Below are 14,356 nucleotides of genomic sequence, written 5' to 3' on the forward strand. Positions count from 1 at the left end.
TATCTTGGGCCACATATAAAATACATAATATAGTTAACATCTGTAACTAAACTTAATTTTTTTTTTTTAATTGAAAATATAAAAAAGAGGGCAACAAAATCATAAAGTGAGGGGGATATTTGACCCTGTTTTTGTGAAACTAATGCATCAGGCTGGTTTGATGGCAGTGGCTGCAATTCTTGGTGAGCTCTCAGGGTGTTTGTCATGGATTTTTGATGAAATTTTACTCTTCTCATGTTTCATTCTTGAAAAGTTATTCACAAATGTACGAACTGCCAAACGTGATGACACAAATAAGGTATGATTGTGAAGTGAGGGGTATTTTCCTCAAACTTACGTAAGTCTGGTAAGGAGACACAATCAGATTTTTGAGTTGAGTCTCTGACTGCTCACATTTCTTTATCACAACGGAAAGCGCAGCCATGTATTTTTCACTGTTCACAGGACTGTGTTTAGCCAGCGTATTGCAACACATAAACTTATCTGCCATCAATTGAGTGGCACTGCTCTGTGCCCTCCACCTGCCTGGTTTCAGCCCAGATGGTGCCAATCACACAGCAATGTTTGGCTGTTGCTGAGTGATGGGTGTGTGCTCGGGTTGCCCAGCAGGGCAGAGCCACCGCCAGGACGGCGGGGCAGAGGCAGCCACAGAATGGGCTGGGCTTGGCCGTATGCTGGCCATGGGTTTGACATGCCTGCATTTAGGCACTGCTTCACTGTGTTCCATTTTTCATTCTCTGGATCTGATTATATCTCTGTCCTTTATTCCTTATGTCCTCTTTACTTTCCTGCAAACAGCATGGAGATTATTTAGCAATCATAAAAAAAGAAAAACCAACAACAAACAAAAATCAAATGAACAATTATGCAAATTCTTATATACAATGGAATGTATTAAACCACAGGAGTGAAAGTGAGGGGGTATTTTCCAGACAGGACTGTTTTTCCCCGTCTTTGCTTTCAGTCAACGCCATTAAGAGAGATACTCTTTTGGGTTTTAAAATATTTTAAAACTTCTGTGAAGGACAAGATGTAAATAGTCATCCTTGAGAGAAACAATATCAAACATTCACCATACACAACCTTAGTCCAGAAACCACTTATCCATACATCACAAGTATAGAGACATGAACTTCAAAAGAAAAACTTAAATGACTTCATGAATGAAATAGTCATAGTTATACACATAATAAAAGGTTACATGCATATAAACAGCTTCCTTAGCTTGTCAGTCACACCCTCAATTCATTGTTCCTAGTTCCCTACACATAGACCAAAATCACCATGTCAAGAAAACACTACATGCTGTGTCACAATACAGTCTTCATACAAGTAGTACTGCAATGAGGATATCACACTGACACCTTTCTTCACGAGACAAAAGGAACTGGATGAGTTTCTCTGAACAATAATTTGATTGTGGGAAGAAAGGAAGGATCTTTTTTTTAAATGACAAGATGCTTTTGTAATACAGCCCTTATAGAAGAAAAGAATACACTCAAACCTACCAGTATAGCTATATAAATACGCAACAGTATAAACAGTATAAACAGGTGTTCTGTTTTCAAGGGATCGAAACAAAAGACAAAGTTTACCGTAGGCACTTGAGTAAAGAGCTTCCTGCCACCAGCATGTGCTTGCTGTTTGCTTTTGGAGTTCCAGCTGTGAGCAACAAAGCCCTGTAGGTAGAAACACCTCCTGTTGCCAAACACTTCCCTGCCACCAGTGTGACTATTTAACCAGCTGCCAGTCAACACAGGTTGCCATTCAGACACACCCTGGGCCTCTGTCTCACATGCACGCTGTCGTACTGGTTCACCAGAGCCTCCCAGATCCACTCACAGCCACAGTCATCTGAACATCTGGACAAGGGCTCCTCACAATGGAACTAATTGTTAGAAAAGTTGAGACTTTTCTGCATAGTGGCAGGGGTGGGCCACAGTGTGCATGTGGCCCACAAGTTAGAGGTGCCTGAGCTAAGCCCTTATGTTCACTGCACTAAAGAGCCATCAGTTCTCTATTAGAAAAGTCTGTAAGGACTGGAGTCAAGGGCTGTGGAAATATAGCCCAGCAAGCAACATGATCCATTGCGCTGGCATAAAATCTGTTCTGCAAATCCAGTTGTGACAAAAGGACTACACTTAACTTCAAAGGTCTTTGGATGAGACTCAGCATTTTCAACTACAAGCTATCTGTTGATCGCTGCTAATATAAAAATGTTTAGAAAAAAAATCATTGCAAAAGCTCAAGTAGTTATTTTGTAAATTTTACATTTTATATTACATCTGTATGTAAATGTAGAATTTCATTCTGACAGAGATGAAATCAAATTTGCAGTCAAATTTATTACTAAAAGTAATATACAGGAAATAATACTATTTAGTAAAGATTCTGTCTCATTTTACTATTTTCCTTTAAATGTGCACATCCAACTCTGAAATATTCAGTACATCCTTGGTGTGGCTCCTAGGGAGCTAGAGAGAATCTTGTACCTATTCTTCAATCCTGTTCTCAAGTTTGCATTGCCCATGCCATCCAATTATAGATAGGCATTTTGCTGCCTATTTTGGAAATAAGTCAATTAAAGCTACTAAGTTAAATGGCTATTTGGTTTTACTACATTCTTGTCTTGCAGGAGGAAACAAGACTGATTTGCTTATGTATGCAAGTTCATAATTTGTGTTTGGCCTACAGTGCAGCTGATGGGGAAGGCGTTAACAGCTCCTGTCTATTATCTCTCTGGTTGTTCATGCAAGACCCCAGAGGAAGCAGACAGTGTTCTAGCAGCACTGTCTGGAACAGCAAATTCCCAAGACTGCAGTTGTAACTACTTAAAAAGTCCATGAGTTAGCCAAATATTTATCTTCAGGAGAAGGGATGTGGGGAAGAGCAAGGAAAAAAATAGAGCAGCAGGAGCTAAGTACATTTCCAAAACCAAGGCAGAACTACATTCGTCCATTCAGGACTGTGATTCCTCCCTAGCCCTAAGCAACAGCTGAAGTCTTGTGCGAAGTCACCAGCATTAGTATACACGCACTTTTCTGAATTCCTTACTTCCTGGAGGAAAGCCTGCTATAAACTGTACAAAGCAAAGGTGCTTTTACACGACAAAGCTGTCTCCACTTCAGAGCACTCATCTAGCAAACCTCCCTCATGTAAACCTATCTTTTTGGCTATAAACTAGGAAATTATGCAGATTCAGAGAACAAACAGCACACAGTCCCCCAGCAATGAAACAGGACACTCACATCAAGTGTCCTTTTCAAACCAGACAAGAAATTTTCATTATGAAAAACAAGAACATAGGGGGAATTGGGAGGGTAGGAGAAATAAAATGCCAATAGGGGGACTAAGGCCCCAGGAGTGTAGAAAAGGGTATATTACTTTGGACACAGTTGTGTGATGAGGTTTTTTGGGCTTTTTTTTTTTTTTTTTTAAAATGTGTGTGCCCTGTCAAGACACAGTAGGACTATTGACTTTGCTTAAAATTCATAATTTTAGTCCCTTTCAAACCAAATCTTGAAAGTTCAGCAAAAAACAATTCGAAGCATCGCAACTTTGGACATGCCACCCATTTACTTAAACATCCATATCCACTGAGACAGTGGATTGACAGTGTTAAAATACAGAATTCAACAATGGGCATCTATAAAATCTTACTGTTGTACATAAATAATGACAAGGCACAGAATAGCAACCAGTCCAAGAGCTTGTAAGCCAACAAACCAGAGCATAACCCAGAAGAATATAATGATTACAGGTTCTACTATCCGTTCTCCAAAGTACATCCTTGTGAAGCCTATTCTGATAAGACTTTTGTTCAGTCCGCCGAAGAGTGTCCCCATCTTTTTATAATCATCTATTACAGGTTCCGTGGCCTGGTTTCTTTGTTCTTGCTGGACCTACATGTAGAAGACAAAAATAAGAAATACATTGTACTATCAGTTCTTGTTAGTACAATCCATGTGAACAGCCTGATTACATTTTAATTTATAAAAATAAGATATGCATGCAAAAAAGGCACTCCTTATGTCAAGAAACTGAAAATGTGATACAGCTTGTGAGGCAGGTACAATGTTAAGCATTCACTTGAAGTAACACAACAAAAGCATGCCAGCCTGTCTTCTTTCCAGGTTCCACTCTAGGGCATACAGCTCTCCCACAGAACCTTCAGAACCACAGGAACAATTCAGAACTAGTAAGCATGAACTATTAAGTACTCTGCACTACAGTACAACCGTAGGGCTACCATCATCTCTGACAGAAGGTCATTGAATTAGACATGGAAGACATGAAACATCCATATTGATGTTGGCGTGGAAACCTATCCAAGGCAAGCAAGGGAAAACGGACACAAAGTGGTGGTACAAAGACAAAGAAGGGATAGGAAGCAAGTTGCGCAGGGTCTCCAAGAAGAAAAATCACGGTGCTTATTCATACCAAGGCAAAAGAACATCTTTAGATGAAGATAACATGATTAAGTATCACTGCAAAAAACATGCACCAAAGATAATGATTCAACATGTATATTTTAACCAGATTAGAGCTTGAAATCCCATCTCTAGTTCCCCAGTGTCCAGAGATCCATTGCACAAAACCTTATACCTTATGTTTGGGTACAAGTTGAGAACATTTTCAAGACACGGGTTTGCTAATCCTTCCATTAGGCAGCAATGAAAACACAAAGAACAGCTACTCATCAATATTTCAGTCAGCTGATCAATAAGTCCAACAAATTGTCTGTAAACCTCATGTGCAATTAGTCAATTTCTGGATTCAAAGCAAACATGCAACTTCAATTATGCCTTCAAGGATGAATGCCACACTGTGTCCCTGGTTACATGGCACAGACTCAGTAAGAAACAGAAACTCTATCCCACAGCAGCGCTGGGCTCTCTGATAGACAGCAAATAACAGATGGAGTCCCATTCCTGCAGAAAGTCACACACTGAAGACAAAAGGAAGCTAATATTTTGTTCTAAGCCAAACTTAAAGCCACAATATGTAACCCACTGGCTGACTGAAGCTTGGACAAACCGTCATACATGATGCTGAAAAATAAAAAACTCCAAACGAACAAAGAAAAAAATCAGCATACAGTCCCTCAGCTTTGTGTGCTTGGGCAACTTTTTATTTGCATCTTCATAAAGATTTTGGTTTAAGTTTCAGCACTGAATCCCAAAACGAGAAGAGTACAAGAAGCGTAAATTGTAATGAACACTGCATTCAATTGCGGTTCTACAGAAGAGTCTAACCTCTGAGAACTCTAGCATTTTACTTCATGTGCTGACAGCCACCCACCTCTTCTCTTTTCAGCCTGCTTTTCAAGCACAGGTCATTTTCCTCCCCCAGTGGCTATGAAAACCCCAGCTTTCAGCATTTTGCCTTTAACTGTACTCATAATTCAAGTAACCATTAATTTCTCTTTAATTACAGCGTCTCAGGATCAGCTTTTTTCAAGAAAGGAAGAGGCAATCTCAGGCTTACAAAACAGAGTCCGGATGGCAGGATGCTTGCTGTCCTGAGAGCCAAATGTTATTATGGGGACTCTCATTCCTCTTTCCTGAAAGATTGCAGGGTGATGGAGCAGAAACACGAAATGATTAGCCTAAGTGGTATATATTGATTGCAACAATTATGGAAAACAGAAAGGATGTGCTGGGAAGGAAGAATACATTTGCTTCCTGCATTCAGGTGCCATGGGGAGCACAAACCTATGGGATGGCAGAGGGATCAGAGAGCAGCTCTCAGTGGGATCACTGCTGAGCTGCAGACCCATGACATTTGTTTGAGAAGTAGCTCAGGCTTCAAGCTAGCAGTCAGTGCACCCAGGAGTGGAAAAACAAGGCAACCCCTTTGCCTCGGGGTTATGAACAGCACTCTTCAACATGCCAGAAGCCTTGGCACAGGGTGAGCCGAGCACAGGACTGGTAGGGACACCAGTGGGCATGCTTGTATCAGCACCCTGTCACCTGGTCAGCTGCTGTACCAAGAACCGCACATCCCTACTCTGAGAGCATCTCTCACTTCTGCAAGGTGATCTGGGATTTCCATGGCCTTGTCATACTGATTGGATAAGCCGACAGCTACAATTTGTGCACAGCCTGTTAAAGCTGGGTACAGAGGCAATGTCGTTTCAGTGCTTTGGGGTTTTATCTTCTATTTTTTCAGAAGATGTCAGCTCACTCTCTCCTTCTCAAACAAGGGTGGAGTCATGAATTCCTACAGCCATTAAGCAAAGCTTGCTTCTAGGAAAGGAGACTGAAAAACACATGCTTAGTTACAAAATAAGTGTGAAGTCTATTTTCCAAATGCTTTAAACATCTTACAAAAGCTTTCAGAAAGATAATGGGAATTTGCAAAACTTCAAAGTCTACTGCAGTTGATTCAGGCTGAGTATGCCTTGCTCCAGGCAACTCTGCCAAAACAAGCGCAACTGGAAACAGATGATGGCCTGTAAATCACAGACAGCACAGTTTTCTTCCCTACTGCATAATTATTTCATAGGCTGGACAAAGCAGGTTTCTTCAGAGGTGTACTAAAGCAGAACCAGCAGGGCAAGCACCGGTAACGTTACAATACCCCGGATGGATAACAAGTATTAAATCATAACAAGAATTAAATCAGGGAGGTTAACATGGCAGCTCAGAGTTCTCTTACTAACTTCCAATGAGATAGTAAAACCGCACAGAGACACGCAGGCATGCCAGCACCACTCAGCACATCCTCAGAACCAAACAATTTCTCCTTTTCTTCCAAGAGCACTTTACCAAAAGCATTTTTAGAATTTGGTTGCCTTCAGCTGGTGCACAATTCCCAGCTGACTCTTAACTTCCATTGGGCTAATTTTTTGTATGGAATTCCCCTGCAACTAGAAAGACACTGTCGTAACAGGAAAACATAGAAATATGTTTTTATTTTACACGTAGTGGGACCATCCACCCACTTAAGCAAGTTTCACTAGTGAAATTCTTTACGCAAATGCACAGCCACTGTATATAACTTCATTGCCTGTTCCTTCTTCAGTTTATATTCCTTTAGCACATTCAACTTAATAGCATAATATTTACACTTTCTCCTTTTTAAACACGTGGTGCTTGGTTTCTATTTTTGACTTTAAATTATTTACAGCTAAATGCAAGAGTTCTCACGTAGAACCAAAGGGGAAGTGCCCATGTCCTGTCACACTCCTTGCTGCATGCACATGGGCTGTGTCTGCGCACACCCACCGCAGATGTCCAAGTGCTCCGTATTCAGTTGTCTTTTCAGATGTTTGGTGCTCAAGTTTCCCTCCCTGGCTATTCAAAAAGAGATATTTCCATCTGCAAAGCCATCACTGATTTGTCCCATGGTTCATTGGCTAAAAGTCAGAACTTGAAGATCCAGACTCTGAAAAAGGTTGTGACCAAAAGTACCCAGCCGCTAAGGCCATGTGGCTGCAGGTTAGATGCTGTAAGGAGAACCTGCCACATCTCTCCCTGAGGCAGATGCCAGCAAATGCACTTTTTTTCCGCAGGTAAAAGTCTCTGAAGAGCAGACGCTGAGCACAAGTTCCCACATCCCTAAAGTGCTTCTGAGAAAAACCTTCCTTGTAAGTCAGTGTTTCTCTGGGCAAGCTTTAAAACAAGAGAAAAGGTGAAGTCTGCTCAGCTCTCTGAATGCTATGAACATCTGGCTGTGGCTTTACCAGTTATGTCTGTCATCACTGCAACACACAAAATTATATGTATTCTGACCACTGCTTTTGCTTTTGGCAAAATTTAATCACATTCACTCAAATCCACAGCTAACCTCACTTTGCATGGAGCCTGTGTTTCCTACAGGACGTGCAGAGGCTGCACTCCACCCTGACAGCAGCAGCTTTTTGAACTTATCTCCATTAGGGCAAGACTGTTTTGGCAATATAGAGAAACCAGAGATCCCCATGGAAGACAACCCCTCCTCCTAAAAACCACCTTGTAAATGCTTCACATACTATTCCTTAGGAGAGAAGGACAAAAGTAGCACTGGGCTTCTCACAACTGCTTAAGACCAATCCCTGCCTGAACCGCCTAGGCATGATGCATTCAGCTCAAGGTCTGTTTTCCTCAAAATGCTGAGAGCATTCAGTTCCTACTACAGAAAATTTGAAGCCTGTATAGAACAGCTTCCTGAGACCGTGGAGGACACAGATCTGAAGGGGACACATACACTGCCAATGTGACTGCACAGTTCTGCTGTTAATCCAAGAGAGCGTTGAATTACAGAGCTAGCATTTCTCCTTTTCTGCAGTCAGCACCACTAACTTGCTGGAGGACAGCATGAGCTTTGCCTTTGTACAGCACCCAGATGTCCTTACGCTGCCCTGCTGGGATGGGCCTGGAACTTCTCCTATGCAGCCGGGCTGCAGCTGCAGCACTTTCCTCCGCAGGTGATGGAGAAGTTGTCCACAATGCAGCACACACAGCATCCCACATGCTCTGAACACGGTGGACTCACTGCCCACACACAGATCATATCAGATCTAAACCAGCACCACTCTGTGTGCTCCTCAGGCTCCCACCTGCTGGATCAACTGGGGGCCTCCAGGCTTATCCCTGGGGGACAAAAGTAGTCTGACAGCAGTGACTCATGCTGGTGCCTCCTGCCAGTCTTCTTGAGGCCAGCTTCATCACCTGCTCTCTGCCACCAGGCTTATGTGATAAGTGAGATGCTATGCAGCCACCTGGAAAAGACAGGAGTGAGCTAGACGGAGAACCAGAACCTGAATGGCTCTGAAGTGGCTGTAACATTTCTCACCCTTGCAACTTCAGTACTGCCCTGTGACAAGTGCAGCTATTCAAGTTATATCCTATCTTCCTGGTATTTCACCTGCTGAAGCAGCAGCACGGCCCACATTTTTCATAAAGATCTTGAGATTGTTTGCTTCGTGTGGGGTGCACATATATGTTTGTGTGTGTGTAATAAAATCCTAAGTAACTGACTTGAGTTAAATAATTGGACAATGCTCAGCAGCCCTTGTTCTGTAGCAGGATAGAGTAGGCGAACATAAATCTGTTTCACCTAAAGAATTTTTTTTCTTTAATTCAATTACTCTGAGGGTACAACTTCATTCAAAACAAACCAGCCAACATCCCTCATCCTACTTTTCACAATTAATAAATGTGAAAAATCCTAATACTCTTTTGCTCTTCGCAACAACACCAGGCTGAGCACAAACCTATCAACTCCTCTATGCTGCTTCAAAGAGCGTTGAGCAAACATGATCTCCAAGAATGAAAGAAAGAAGTCTGATGGATTGGGAAAGTAACCGCTCTCCATGTGCTGTGGGTGATTTTACACCCACCAGAAGCTGATGATTTTACAGTTAGGAAAAATGCTGCTGGGCTCGTGGGGAAGAAGGAAAGGAGAGAGAAAAAGGAATCCATAAAGTTCGCCTCAACCACAGAAGCAGCAGTGTCTCCAATTTGTTTCTAACATGCTTCAAGTGGCAGTTGGTGACATCTGCTGTTATAAAACAAAAGGAGATTGCATGTTTGAAGTATATATTTTTTTACTACAAAAGAACCTCTTTTTGAGTTTAATAACAAATGTGATTAACAACTTTAAAATAAAAATGAAAACACTTGTAAGCAGGAAACACAATGGTATCACCTACGTGCATGATGGAGATGGGTTGATGATTGGACTAGATGATCTCAGAGGTCCTTTCCAACCTTAATGATTCTATGCCCACACTTTTTTTTTTTTCTAACATAAGGAATGTTTTCTTCAGTATTTAAATGCTCACTACTTTACTTCACTCATGGTTATTTTTACTCCAAGGGACCAGGTGGCGTATCTGATAGCTGAAGCCCACGTGTACTTCAATGTCAAAAAGCCACTAAGGTGTGACTTCAGCAACACGGGTACTTAATGAAAAAAATACTCCAGTATTTTTGAAAGCTAGATACTGAAGGAAGGCAGCCTCACAAAGTCATCTCTTTTAGAGGGTGCAAACCAAAACTGAAAACACTTTGAGCTCAATCTAAAGAATAAGAGAAGAAAGCAAGCAGGTGACAGAAACCATGCCAAAAGAAACCACAAGCTCCCTTCCCCTCCAAAAAAAGAGACCAGCTTCTGTTTGGTACAACCACTGCGCACATCTGCACATAACAGCTAACAGACATCAGGGAGGCACAACATACTCAATTTTCCTTGTATTCAGACAGCTGATTGTGCAGTGTATAGCCAAAGACAAACTTTAATGTGCTCAAGAAGAGCAAATAGATTCACTGGAAATCTGATTTTCTTCCTCTTCTACTGTAGCAGGAAGAGAATGGTATTTGTTTGTATTATTTGTTAGCATGAAACCAACGTCTCGCATTTGGCCCTGTACTGAGTGGTAAAAAGATCTTGATATTCAGCCAACATGCTATTAAGCAAACTAACTTATTTAAACTGCCTGCAGAACATCAACCAGATTCATTTCTGCAGGCTAACTTTAATCTGATATTTAAATATTAAAGGATTGATAAATTAGAAAAGGAGGAAAAGATAGTCATACATCACTTCCAGATGAAAAGGTGATGAAAAGTTCATTTTTTTCCCCCTCTGGAGAGGGGAAAAAAAAAGTAAATAGCAAAATCAAAAAGTGTGGAATAAAATGACTCTACAATACTTTACTACTACCCAAATTACTTTACAATAACCACAATAAAAGTGGCATTCTTAAACAAAGATTTACAATGAAAACTTGCAAAATGAAGATTGAGTTAACATTTATTTCACAGCAAGAATTTAGACATCGCTGCTTATAAAATAGAACCGAGATGTTGCTATAGAAACAAACAACAACATAAGAAAGTCAACAGCAATGTATTAACTTTATTCAGCTTTCAGGGCAACTGAAGTTTAGGATCAATGGTTGCCGCAACAAACTTCTACCCACCAGGAGCAGCTGTGTGTTAGGGAGATGAAAAGGCTTTTCCAGGCAATGAACTTCTGCATGTGCAGAGCAGATAAAACTCCAAAAGCAATACAGCCTTTAGCTGATAAACCATATTGCAGTCCCAGCATAGAAGGAAGTAGGAAACAAAAAATAAGCCTGTGTTAAAACACGGGGAATTAATCTGCTACTGTTCCTGTACCTTGATCCCCACCGTGCTATAATCTTACCCAGAGATAAGACCAAAAGTCATTTCCAATCAATCTTTTCCTTACAACCTCAACACTTAATTTCCACAGGATAAGTTTCCCCACTAAAAATGGTCAGCTGAAGCCAGAACAAAAGGTACAACCCACGGTACATTCAGCATGGTATTAACCCTCTGACTTGCTGCAGAGCAGCAATGGTTAATCCTTCCTCTTAGGAAGAATAAATTTCTTACAATTCTATCTCCAGGCACTTTTGTCTTTGAGCAAGGAGGATCTTCATATTATAAAAGCAGGGCATACTATGCTATCTCTTGTATGCGCTACAGCTATGTCTGAAGGTTTTACTTGTTTTTATTTTCTTCTTAAAACACTGTCAACTCACAGAAAACTGCCTGTGGTGGGAGGTTGGAATGTGATGATCCTTGCGGTCCCTTCTAACCCAAGCCATTCTATGATTCTGTGATAATGCCTTTTAGAAAGTCTTTATAAGATATTAGTACACAGTTAGGAACCTTTACAGTAAAGTTAAGGTGTTAGTAGATCCAGAACAAATTTTGGATTATGCCAACCAGCCAGGTATTGTTCATTTCACATCAGAAACAAATCCTAACAACAATTTCCTGCAATAAGCAGGAGAAGCCTACAATTTTCAGATTAACTCAGCATACAGTAAAGTAGAAATAAGTTTCTAGCCCTAGGCACCACAGTTTCCCTGCACACTAGTGTATTTAAAATATTCTTGGCCTCTACTGACTTGTGACTAAAATTATACAGTCCCATGAACAGCATTTACATGAGAGAGACCATGAAGCTGTTGAAAGCATCCTTTCAACAGTCTCTGCTCTTTCTTTCCATGCTGTAGAAACATCAGTGATACAACATGTTGAAAACATAGTAAAAAAAAATATCAGGATTTGAAAACCTCCAGCTAAGACATATGTACTTCCTTTAAAATAATTCTCAATGGGAAACACCAAAAACCATTTAAAATCACAGAATAGCTTAGGTTGCAAGGTACTTCCTCCTAAGCCTCCAACTGGATGACCCAGTTCCAACCCCCTGCCATGTGCTGGTTGTCCCCCTCCAGGTCAGGCTGCCCAGGGCCTCATCCCACCTGCTCCTGAACACCTCCAGGGATGGGGCACCCACAGCCTCTCTGGCAGCACTGCCAGCACCTCACTGCCCCTGAGTGAAAATTTTCTTCCTAACATCTAAGCTGAATCTCTTTTAGTTAAAGCCATTCTCCCTTGTCCTATCACTATCAGACTGGGTAAAAAGTTGCTTCCTTTCCTTCTTGTAAGCTTCAAGTACGGAAAGGTCGCTGAATAGTCCCTCTAGATCTCAATCCACTTATTACAAGATAAAATGCTCCATTTATAGAGTTAAAATGCTATTCAAAATTACAATAAAACATTCAAAAAGGTTAGAAACTCAGGTTAATAAGGTGACTGTCTAAGCTAATTTATCTACTTGTGAACACACGTATCACATATTAACTCCACATTTAGACTCCCTCTTCTAGGAGGGAGTGATGGTTTTAGTTCAGCTGTCTAACAACACTTTGGATTCTGTTTATCCTCAACCAATTTGAGGTGGAATTCCTGCCTTCAGCAAAGCAACCTGGAATTCTGCCATTGCCTTACACTTTGATTACAAGAGTAAAGCTACTACAGCCTCCACAAGTAATCTACCCTCATTCCTTCTGCTCGTAGAACTTAATTCTCATGCTTTACCTGCACAGTGGGCAGCTTTTTGGAAGCCCCTTTCAAAACTGCTTGCAGCACCTAGAAACAGTGTGAGGTTGTACACTGCATCTCCCACAGCTTCTTCACCTTTGCATGGGGACCACAATGCCTGCTCACCTCCTGGCTGACACCGCCGTACCCCCTAACACAGGGCTTCTGCCTCATCTTTTGTTACTACACACTTGCACGTACTTCACCTGTCTACTCTTACTTTGTGCTTTAACCCAATAAGGCTTGTAAGATAATTACACCTGCAGCAGTAATAAAATAGAAGATCACGACCCCAGTTCTTCAGTGCTTCAAAGACTACCATACAGGTAAGCATCCTCATCTTTGCATGCAAACCCACAGAGAATATTAATCACATCACCATCCTGTTCAGCTTCTAAATCTAATCACCAAGGTAGGTAATTTTATAGCCTCCTGCAATAATGAGTTCCACAGGCTGTGCTCTACATTTAGTAACACTAAATGTACCTCTTCCAGTAATGTACCTCTCACAGACTTCATTTACACAGGTCCATGCTGACCTTACTGTCACCATCTTCAATGCAGTATCAAACGTAGAGAGTTCGGCATTTCAAAAATAGACTCCCTAAAGATTATTCTTATTTTAAAAAAGATACTAAAGGGCGCACATGTTATTATTTACATCCTGACTGCCCTGTGTTGCAAGGAGCTGCAGCCAGCCCGCTTCTCGGGCTGCTCGGTAGGTGACCTGCTTGTTCCATTTCCCCAGCGAAGGGCTTGGAGGCAGACTCACAGCCTTATGCAGTCACCAGAGGAATCCACTAAGTCCAGTTTTTCAGGAGCACCACACTGCTGGCCGTGAGGTCACACAGGTGCGCTGGGTGCTGCCACCTTTCTGGTTCAGCGCAGGCATAACTTTTTTATATAAATTTTCCACAGAAGTAATTAACAAGCTAAATGAAACTGTCTGAACGTCAGTTTGGGATGTTCTCCGGTGGCTCCGCTCGCCCCTGTGCGGATCTCAGCCACGGTACATTTTGCTCTCGTTGCCCTTTTCAAGAGGTTCACAGTGGATCACTACACTGAAGTATTGAACAGAAGTATATTTCTCACCAAGGGCTCCATGAAGGGGCATTAGGCACGGCGCCGCTGTCCGAGCAGCGAGCAGTCCGTGCTGCAGCCAGATAGCCATGCGCACCGCCGGGAGAGCTGCTCCGCCACCAGCAACGGGGAAGGCACGCGGCTCCGCCCGCGCCCGAAGGGAACGGCCCGCTGCGGGTACGAAGCCGACACGCGTGCCGAGGAGAGGCGAGGCGAACTCAGAAACGAACCGAGGAATTTCTCCCATAGTTACAATAAATTCCGTACAATACGCAACGATCCAGCGGGGCACCCAGTTACCAGGGACGGCGACAGCGCCCACCGCTCCCAGCTCGCTCCCGGTGCGGGACGCGGGGCGGCCCCGCTGTGCCGCGCGGTGTCCGGAGTTGGACGGCCGCGAGGGCCCGCCCGCCCCGCACGGCCGT

At 42.2% G+C, this 14,356-nt stretch overlaps 1 protein-coding gene across 6 annotated transcripts in view; it reads right to left on the reverse strand.

The window, feature by feature from the left end:
• LOC100542122 (AP-1 complex-associated regulatory protein-like) overlaps nucleotides 1-14,356 on the reverse strand; it is a 65,321-nt gene that overhangs the window by 34,833 nt on the left and 16,132 nt on the right. The window contains exons 1-3 of one of the 6 annotated variants that reach the window (XM_019614771.2): nucleotides 13,944-14,158; nucleotides 3,759-3,902; nucleotides 1,596-1,679 (exon numbers count right to left, since the gene is read on the reverse strand). In XM_019614771.2, the coding sequence (XP_019470316.1) occupies nucleotides 1,596-1,679; nucleotides 3,759-3,902; nucleotides 13,944-13,955 (240 nt within the window). In that variant the 5' untranslated portion in view covers nucleotides 13,956-14,158. Of the gene's footprint in view, nucleotides 1-1,595; nucleotides 1,680-3,758; nucleotides 3,903-13,943; nucleotides 14,159-14,356 lie in introns of those variants that run through there. The other 5 variants (XM_019614769.2, XM_019614768.2, XM_019614770.2 and 2 more) reach the window with 5 other exon arrangements.

The sequence above is a fragment of the Meleagris gallopavo genome, chromosome 4 (assembly GCF_000146605.3).
Source record: "Meleagris gallopavo isolate NT-WF06-2002-E0010 breed Aviagen turkey brand Nicholas breeding stock chromosome 4, Turkey_5.1, whole genome shotgun sequence".
In the NCBI taxonomy this organism is placed as follows: domain Eukaryota; kingdom Metazoa; phylum Chordata; class Aves; order Galliformes; family Phasianidae; genus Meleagris; species Meleagris gallopavo.